This window comes from Venturia canescens, chromosome 10 (genome assembly GCF_019457755.1).
Source record: "Venturia canescens isolate UGA chromosome 10, ASM1945775v1, whole genome shotgun sequence".
Lineage (NCBI taxonomy): Eukaryota > Metazoa > Arthropoda > Insecta > Hymenoptera > Ichneumonidae > Venturia > Venturia canescens.
Genome location: NC_057430.1, coordinates 5751816 through 5762143, shown reverse-complemented (window position 1 = coordinate 5762143; position 10328 = coordinate 5751816). Strand labels below are relative to the sequence as shown.

The 10328-nt window shown below is 32.9% G+C and overlaps 1 protein-coding gene across 1 annotated transcript; it reads right to left on the bottom strand.

The window, feature by feature from the left end:
- Nucleotides 1-511: 511 nt before the first annotated feature.
- Nucleotides 512-9129, bottom strand: LOC122417050 (histidine-rich glycoprotein-like). Its single transcript, XM_043430294.1, has 3 exons — nucleotides 8994-9129; nucleotides 1514-1578; nucleotides 512-953 (listed from the first exon to the last, which is right to left on the bottom strand). The coding sequence occupies exons 1-3, from the start codon at nucleotides 9012-9014 to the stop codon at nucleotides 704-706; spliced, it is 336 nt and encodes a 111-aa protein (XP_043286229.1). The 5' UTR covers nucleotides 9015-9129; the 3' UTR covers nucleotides 512-703.
- Nucleotides 9130-10328: the final 1199 nt, after the last annotated feature.

Sequence of the window (10328 nt, the reverse complement as noted above, 5' to 3'; positions counted from 1 at the left end):
GTGGCGGAATCTAAGGTGGAAGAAAGCGAGCAGTGGTTACCCATAAATGCCTGAACTCGAAGTTCAATTGCACGCCAAAACTAATCCAAATTGAAATGGGTGAAATCGGCATTTTAAGAATGCAGTGGCGTGAGTTGAAAATGTTATGCATCTAATTATAACAAATAACTGTCAAAAAAATGAAGCTTTTTTTATTTCACAAAAAACTTACATAGTATACAACAATCGCAATTTAAGATAAGTATTTATCATATACGTGAGTATAAGACATTGTTAGCTATCATATTTCTCTATATACATATTTACGTATTATTCCAATATATACATTAAGTTTTATTTTTGATGGCTATTTTTCGCATCAAACCAATATTTCGTCTTTGTCTTAAGTTTAGTATAATCTAGCCTCGCTTTAAACAATATTAAATAATACGATGAAAATTATTGATTTGCTTATTTTTAACAAATACTTTCCAATTTCACCGTGTTCTTTAATTGACTTAAGAATTAAAAAATGATAATATTTGTATTAATTGGTAATTATCCTCACAACGCTCACTCTTTATATTCCAAGATCTTCAATAGCTTCGGGTTTATCCCAGGAAGAAAAATCGTTTTCGGAATTGACCAACCAAAACAAATCGCAGATTCACATTTCTTACGGGAAAACCGTAAAAATGAAATGATCATCCATTGATGGCCCATTTCACCACCATTTTTCGTCATGAATAGGTTCGTGAACTTTCTCGTGCACAGGTACTGGTACGGGCACGTGCACCTTTTCGACGTGATGAACTGGATAAGGTACAGGTACATGAACTTTTTCGACATGATGCACAGGCACGTGAACAGGTACATGAACCTTCTCAACGTGATGAACAGGATACGAAACTTTCTCTACGTGGTGATGATGAACCGTATGAACATGATAGGGTACATGAATTCGAACGTGATGGCTGTAATTAACATGATTTCCTATTTCATAGTAGATTCGGTGTTTGCATTCGTAAAAGTTTTATTATGAATTATTTTTAAAAAACTGGTATGTACTAATCACAAGGTGGTGTTCAATACGAACTCAATTTCCATTACAATTGAAATGCCATTGAACAACTAAAAGAACTTTTCACATTAATTCAAAGATGGCAAAATCAATTTTCTTCATTACATTGCCAAATAGTAGAGATGCACGGGAAGTGCATCTCTACTATTTGGCATGGCATCACTTCCAACAATATTTAGCAATTGGAATTGCTTTTTTTATATTCGATAAGTGTGCGAATAAAAGGTTGATGATACGTAATCATTGTCTTTAAATTCTATAATTCTTTCATATGATCTTTTTGACACATGTTTATAAAACAATTTTGATAAAATGTACATCATTACTCAATGATTGACCGTATGGCTTCATTCCCGTAATTTCTTGCAATCGAACCGTATATTTATTATAAATCTTGCAATCTTATCAACCCTAGACATATTGCATATACATGATTAGCTGTATTATACTCACTGTCCATGTCCACCTGGGGTTGGGGCACCAATTACTTGAGTTGCAAGACATCCGAAAGCCACAAACTGAAACACAAACGTAGAGTTTTCGAGCATTCTTCACGAGTGTTCATTTATTTATTTGTAGAAAATCGAACGAAGTTCATTGAAAGCTTCTTTACAAATATATGTAACATAGTTATGTCTCAATCGTAAAGCACATAATGATATCCATTCCGCTTTGACGCGATTTTATTGTCCTTTATCATAGTGTAAGTAAAAAAAATAATAAACCATTAGCAAAATGTAGGGACAAAGGAGTTGTCGGGAATTGTCGGATCAATCACTGTATGTTTATCATTGTGAGTAACTAAATCTTGTTGTAATTGTTATCATCATTGTAAAAAAATGACCAGAAATTTAGGAATTCCATTACTGATTTTCTCATTTCTGTCAAACGAACTTTTTTAGCATTCTTTTCCTCTCGAATCATCGTACGATTGGGCTCTCTATTACGTGATAGAAATATGGAAATAGCCTGGTGGGTGTGGATACTAACAGCGGTAGGAACAGAACTTACGAGATTCCAATTCGACACGTATAAGATCAGCACGACATGAATGCGAAATTTCGAGAAAACGGCGAGATCAGTCAAAAGGTAAAGAAATGAAACGCATGTTCAAACTGACGGCTATTTATTTATGACCAGTAAGTGCAACTGATAAATATTTCAATATGCGGATTACTTATATTCTAAGTCAGGTTTGCAACCAATATGAAAAGAACTTTAAAAATCTTCAGTTTATATCAAAATCAGAGCCTCGCACAAAAAGACTGTTGTTGAATACTTAGGCCAGGAAATAAAGATTTTGAAAAAAATGTTGCGGAAACCAATGAAGTCAGAAGAAAGCAATCTTGAGAAGAAATGTAGGGAATAAAATTGCGAAGAGAATGAGCCCTGGAATTATCTAATCGATAAATAATTAACAGAGAAAAATGAAAAAAAACGTAGAAAAATGACGTTTTTTCAAAAATTTCTATCATCACCATTTACGAAATCGAATCTTTTTTTTCTGCACGATTGTAGATATTGATAGATACTTCCACTGTGAACATTCCAGGTGCTGTAGAATAATTCATTTTTGAGTTATTTGTTTCAGTAGTGAAGAGGGCCATTTTTTTCAGCAAGGCTGGATGCTCTACGAGTGATCCAATTTCATTCATCAAGTTGATTTTTAAAGTAGAAATGTTCAGCCACGAAACGTCAATTTTTGCGGGGGTTGAACAGTAGCAGCGGGAAGGCGTATATACAGGGTGTCCCAATAACTATTAGCACCATGGATATCTTCAATACTAAAAGGTTTACAGGAATATTTGCTGATTTAAAATTGCACAGTACGAAGGCGGTCATCTAGTAATATAAAAGTATCCTCCCCCTGGACTGGGGGTGGGGCAATTCCAAAATCTTAAATAAGAACCCCTATTTTTTATTGTAAATTCGGGATCCCTATAAAAAAATATGTAACTTTTATAGAAACATTTTTTTTCGATTCGTAATAGATAGCGCTGTAATAGCAAAAATTCCCAAAATTACAGAGGACGATAATACTTACAATTTTGGTAATAGTAAACGTAGTAATCAATGCGTACGTTATTATATACATTTATATACACATTTTTTGGACAGGTTCAAAAAGTACAGAGAGGCACGATAATACCAGAAACAATGGTCTGTAAATATATGGTGCATTGGTACATAATCAAAGGTAATAAAATTATTAGTCCTTTTTTTATCAATGGAAATTTGAATGACAACATCTAAAGTAATTTTATAAGAGGAACATTGGATCTTTTGCTTGAAGAGTTAGAATAAAAAATAGAGGTTTCTATTCAAGATTTCAAAGTTGCCCCACCTCCAGCACAGGGGGTGGGATTGGGGGTGAGCACATCAGTATCATCGGATAGCCCCCTTCATACTGTGCCATTTTATATTGGTAAATATTTCTGTAAACCTTATAGATTCAAAGATATATAAGGTGCTAATAGTTATTAGAACACCTTGTATAGCAACAGAGACGTACTGAGAGCTTTTCCCGTGCTGAGACACTGCTGAAAAACGTCATGCCCTACAGACTCGTCGCATGAGGGCACTATGGTAAAAACAGGTGTACCAAAATCAGTAATATATGCGTTTCACTGCGATCAACTGATAAAGGAGATTTTTTTGAAGCAACTTTTCTCTGGAACGGTCACACTTGTCTTGACCAAAAAGTTTTGGACTGCATATGTAATATTTATATATATTAGGGTGTGTCGAAAAAAATCGATATTTTTTTTCGGGCTCCACAAGCATTTTCTTTCTTATTATGTCAAACGATGACGCTAGTCAAAAGGACGGCTCGAAATGAAATAATTTCGGCCGGCGAACCGCATACTTCAATTTTCCATAAGAATAACACGTGAAAAAAAACTTCGATGATTATTGTTCCATATCATCCATAAAAAAAATTTCACAGATATTCTGCTTACGTATTTTGAAGAAGTGTTCTCTCTCTCTCTCTCTCTCTCTCTCTCTCTGAGTTCGTTTCTCACTTCACATTATTAACTAAATTGAAGGCTATCGGCTTCGATGACCCAGAATTAAATTGGATTTATTCGTATCTTACGGGTAGGAGTCAATCGGTAATTGATCTTCATTGTTCTTCATGGCATCATACTTCGATGGGTGTTTCTCAGGGTTTGGTTATTGGACTTATACTCTTCATGATTTTTATAAAAATACTGTCTCACAAAACCTCAAGTACACCCATCATATGGTATTCGCGGACGACACTCAGATCTCCTTTTCATGTGATGTCAATGCTTTAAACACTGGTTTGATGAAAGTGAGCCACGATGTTAACGTAATCTACTAATTTTCTAGGATAAATAATCTAAACCTGAATGTGGGAAAATCAAAAATACTGTTGCTAGGTAGTAAGGCTCGTACTCGTTGCTTGTCGGTAGATCAGTTGCCTCTAGTGACCATAAATGAATCACCTTTGCCGCATGTACAATTAGCGCGAAATTTGGGCTTCATTTTTACTGAAAATTTAATCTGGTCCATATTTTAAAAAAAGTTAATGCCGCGCTGCATAAACTGAAATACATAGACTTCTGTTGTCTGTACAACTTCAGAAAAATCTTATCATGGCACTGATTTTCCCGCTGATTGATATTGATGTGTCGTCTATCACCCCTTGCCTGGTGATTTAAATAAAATTTAGATTGAAACTCGGTTGGCTTTCGGTTAAAAATCGACGACTCTATTTTCAAGCAATAGTATGGTCTATGGGCGGGCACCTAACTACATTCGTGATCTATTTAGTGGAATAAATATAGGCGATCGGAACGATGTCCTGATGCTGCTTTTCAGATTCTCAGATTTATAACATCTACGTACCAGAGTGCCTTCTGCGTTTCGGGTTGCTTCCTCTGGGATTCTTTGCCAAAAGAAATTACAGTAATCTCGTCGGAAAATGTCTTCAAAACCGAACTATTTAATTATTTATCGCATACCGAGCTTGTTCAAGATGATGAGTCTGAGGGAACATTTTAGTCAGAAATTAGAATTAAGAAACAGTTTGGAATAAGATATATGAAATATGGAGCATGAACTGAAATTATATGATTCTATTTAGCATACATAAGTGTAGAAGATTGAAAATGAAAATAAAAATAAAAAATGAAAAATAATTAATATATAATTACCATTAATTATTTAACTATAAGCATAAAGTGGAGTTGTGTTACATACACTCATTATAATACTATTATGATAGAATGTAAAAGTTACGAGCTTCAAATTAGCATTTACTCAACTAAATATTATGAAAATTTGTACGAATAATAAAAATGTTCAAGCATATTATTGTGATAGAAATAAAAACAATGGGTTTCGAATGATCACTTTATCAACAAAAATTATAAAATTTGTACTAATCATAAAATTATGAAAAATTAGAATAATTTTATTAATTGCCCCCATGAGTTCCAGGGGCACAATAAAATAATCAATCAATCAATCAATCGGTTTTAACCAAACTGAATGCACAGATACAAATATACATAGGAAGAGATAGATAGATAGATAGATTGGTCTTTATTTAGCTTTAAGCTACTTTTTTTATAATACAATTGTATACATCTTTCAATATTTGTTTTTTATATATACGTTTAGCCCTCTTTTAAATCGCTTTAAGGTACATTCTTCTTTAATCCATTCCGGCAATTCATTGAATGCAAGGAAGCTTCGATAAATAATTGTTTTTTCTGCGATTCTTGTTTTGGTTTCCACAATTTTTACTTTGTTCATGTGTTCAAATCGATTAACATATACAATTGGAATAATTTTGAATCAAATCACTCTACTTGCATTGTCCATTCAAGGAGGAAACACGCTTTTTCGCTTGACACGTGGTAGAAAATAGAAAAAAAAAGTAACGAGTTATGAATATCACAAGCTAAAAATTTTTCTGCATGTGTAAAAAGGTCTATTAAAACGTGATGAATTTTTTGAAAAAAATTAAGATGGTCTAAGTTTGAAAAAAAAATATTTTTGGTTAAATACTGAAAAAAAGTATAAAAAATCATTTTGTTATTTTTTTTTTTGTATTTTTTTCGTAAAACTACAACTCTAGACGAAAAAAATGACCTACTATTCTATTTCGATATCTCCGTTATTGAAGAAGTTATAGGTGTTCACAAAAAAATTGTACGATGTTTCGAAAAATTTATTGTGATCAGATGAGTTGGGGAAAAAATCTAAAAAAATTAGGAACGACTTCTTTCAGTAGGTACAAAATAATAGAAAATTTTCAGCAAAATCAAAAATGGTCGGGATCACGCATTAGTGGGTTTGGTATGAAATGACCCATATATATATATATATCGACTTTAAAATACTAGAGCACATCACAAAATTTGAATACTCTGAAAATTAAACATTTTATTTTAGCAATTTGACCCTTTATTTGCAATGATAAACCTAGAGAAGAAAAAACCAAGCACATACTTCGAAAGTACAAACATCGAAGACACTTTATTATAAAAAAATAATACGATAAGACTTCCGAATCGTTGATTAGAAAAAAGAATGGACCTCAAAATTGCTTCTTTTTTGCTTCACTTTGCAAACATCTAATAAAAAAAGGGTTTTAACTAAATTTTAATGCTATCATTGAAAAGAGCGACCTCGAAAATAGTGATCAAGGTAGCTTATGAATTTTTTCAATGATATTGTCACAGTGAATAATCTCCTAGAAAAGTGTACATTAGAAACGTGTCTTTCAGGTGTAAAAAAAGGTGTGAAAAAAAACTCGTAATCCTATAAATTTTGAGCCCAATTATTTTTCAACTAAATCATCACTTACCCTTTTAGTTCCAACTTTCTTACAGTAACGCAATTTTCGTCATATTTTCTATTAATGGATTTTCGGAGTCGCTGATTATGAATTCGATGTCAGACTTTCAATATCTTTTCTTTTCTTTTCTGTTCTTCTGAAATCTTGTATTGAGCCACAAAGTATGGAAAGTTGAAGGGCCAGGCATTACTTAAAAATTTCCTGAATAAAAATATGTCAATCTATTTTTTTCCAAATCTAGGAAAAGATCCTTCTATTGTATGATTCTGGAACGTCTTACAGGGCTTTCTTTTGAAGAGGTTTTTTCTTTCATCATATATAAGCTTTCGAGAGACGGTAAATAAAAACAAAAAATCGCGTTTTTTTGGGACACCCTAGTGTTCACATTCAAGTGCACGCTATATTCCCTATTACATGAACCTATGATCATTTGTTTATGCGGGATATTTTTGCCTAGGTTATATTTGCCTAGGTTACTCTTGTTCAGGTTATTATTATTGGGATATATTGACCAAGCACCTTTTTCTGGATTTAGGAATTATTGAGAGTTTGTAAGTGGTTTTCGCATAGATCAAAAATGCTCCAATATAAAAACCCCTAGTGAAAAACCAATACCCTACAGTCTAGAGCTTAGAAATCTCTTTCACAGCCTAGAGCCTAGAGCCTAGAAACATCTTTCAAAAAATCAAACCTATCTGAGTATTCGCGGTAAATTACAAGCAATTGTTCCAGTTAAATTTCTTTGCTACAATAATTACCTGAAAATCCTTAAATAAATCCTTTGTTCATAATAAAGCGTTTTGAAATCAACATTGTGTAAAATGGGTAAATCAAGTCAAACCCACAACTACTATAGTTCAATCCTCGAAAACGATTCAGTTTTATAATTACATGGAATTGTTCAGAAATCCATGAAGAAAGAGTATAGATGCCGTGAAAAAGCTGATATAAGTCCATTTTCTACATTCAAATATTAGTTCCAGGTAGCTAAAAACTGAATTCCAACTTCAGGAAACTCATTGAATAAAAGAAAACTATGATGCTTTGAAAAAACTGGGATTATGTCTACTTTCACCATTCAAATAATAGTTTCCGGTTGCAACAAACTAAGCTTAAACTACACAAAACTCATTGATTCAATTAAAACTTCGAAATTATAAGTAGACAAGTAGATTTCAACTTATCCTACAAATGATGGCACAGACCGAGATACTAAATATTTACCCCTTTCTTAGAGCATTTTCGCTGTTCTTTGTCACTGTTTAACAACAGACATCGATACGGCTGCTGTAGTGATGCTGATTTTTTGGCAAATTGAGTATACACTCAACGTTTACGATGCGTAAGTGGTGACATGAGACTACTTTACCAAATTTACTTCGGCCCTCTATACTATTTGCATTATTTTATAAAATTCAATTATTAGTATATTTTATCTTGAAAGTCGTGATGTCGTTAAAAGATCTTTGTAGAATACGGGTCACAGTTCACCGTAACAAGATTGGTTTAAGGAGTTTCGGTACAGAAGTCTAAATATTAAGAAATTGATCAAATTTGGTGATAGTGTTCTTCAACATCAAGTGCGAAAACACAATTTTTTTCAAAATTTTCTTCTACCTGGTTATCGAGTAATTACGCATTAAAGCAGATTTTTTATGCCCGGAACGTATACCTATATATATGGAAACGCTATGCTTATACACGTGAACTTTAGTGATCAATTACTCAATAACTGTGTAGAAGAAAAATCTTTAAAAATTTGTATTGCCAAATTTGGCACTAAAGAATATGTTCACCAAATTTTATAAAATTTTGAACTTTTTGAAATTTTTTATGTTTTTAGCATAGTTTAGCATGGCAACATTGTATCGCCTATACCGAAACTCCTTAAGACTTGAATAATCTTTTGCTGAACGTCAATTACACTCGTGCCTCTTTAATATCAAGAGACTCGGCACAGTCTCGGGACAAGTACATTGACAGCCCTGTCGTCTGCTGGCCTGAGGCTCTCGCCGAGACCATACTTTCTCTGAATAAAACGATTTTATTTTGAAGTTAGAATAATGTTAGGGATAGTGAAAAAAAAGGGCTTCTACTTACAGTAAGAGCGTGAGAGTACATGTTGAGAAATTGGTTTTAACTGTTCTTTCTTTGAGGTGTCTGAATCCTGTCTGAACAGACGAGAATATAGTAGTGCGTGTAGCGTTCAGCGATGGGCTTATAAAGGTGGAGTCCGATGCCAAAAGATACCCGTGAAAACGACACAATTCACTCGAGTTCCACCTCGGGTGGGAGTAAAAAGTTACTTTTCCTGGCTACCGATACTCCGTACACGCATATACGTTGATCTACATTTTTCAGCGTATAATTTATATGTGAATTCATGTAGGATGTTTCACGTCTAATCGACCTTATGAGGACCAATTCATTTGTCATTTGAACCAAAAATAACTCCGTTACTGGAATTAAAAAAAAAACTCTTTGAATTTATTTTAAATTTTTAATCTTTTCAATTTTGGGTAATTTTTTTATTCGAAAACTCATTCTCGCTTCAAAACAGATTGACATAAAGTTCAAGATCAGTAGGTTTTTTTCAATATAAATCACAAATTAGTTCAACTAATTGAAAAATTTTGTGACCAAAAATTCGACTTCAAGATTTTCGAGAGTGTACAACTCCATAAAGTCATGGAAAAATAAAAAAAAAACATGGTAAAGTGAAATGTCCTGGTTAAACTTTTTTCTAAATTCTTTAAATAAAAAATTTTTTAACTTTAAAAGGAAAAGATCTATGGAATAGAAGATCACGCTTTTCCTTAAAAAAAGTTGTTCTTGTGATAAACTGTTGTGTTTTCTTTATATTGTCTTGATGCCGACGTTAACATATATCGTGTTCACTATTACATTGTGGTGCTCTTACGTATACACCGAAATAGCTCTCCTGACATCGCTTCCATAAATAAAAAATAAGTTTCAATATCGACACAGGATTACTGAGGAACCTGTACTTCTATAAACGTCTGAGTTCTTTGACAGAAGATATTTTGTACTCTATTTCATTATCGTAACTGTATCTTCATTATTTCTCTCTAGATAATAGCTTGTGCACTTTGTCGTATTGCATAACCCTAATACAGAAACCTGACCCGATTTCAGAATTTTTTCCAAACTTCTGGCCTCTCTTATAATTGATTCCTCGTATTTATTTTAAACGATAACATGGAAAATATTCAATTAAATACATTGATTATTTCAGCTATTTGACAGAACAGTATTAAATTTAAATACAAAAATGGATAAAGCATTTTGGAATATGAGACATTTGAACTGAATGGAAAAATGAAAGTAATTGGATTGGCATGGAAAGTCCTATATATGGATGACCAAACACACATTCACATTTGCACGTTTTATGAATGTGATTATATTCACTCG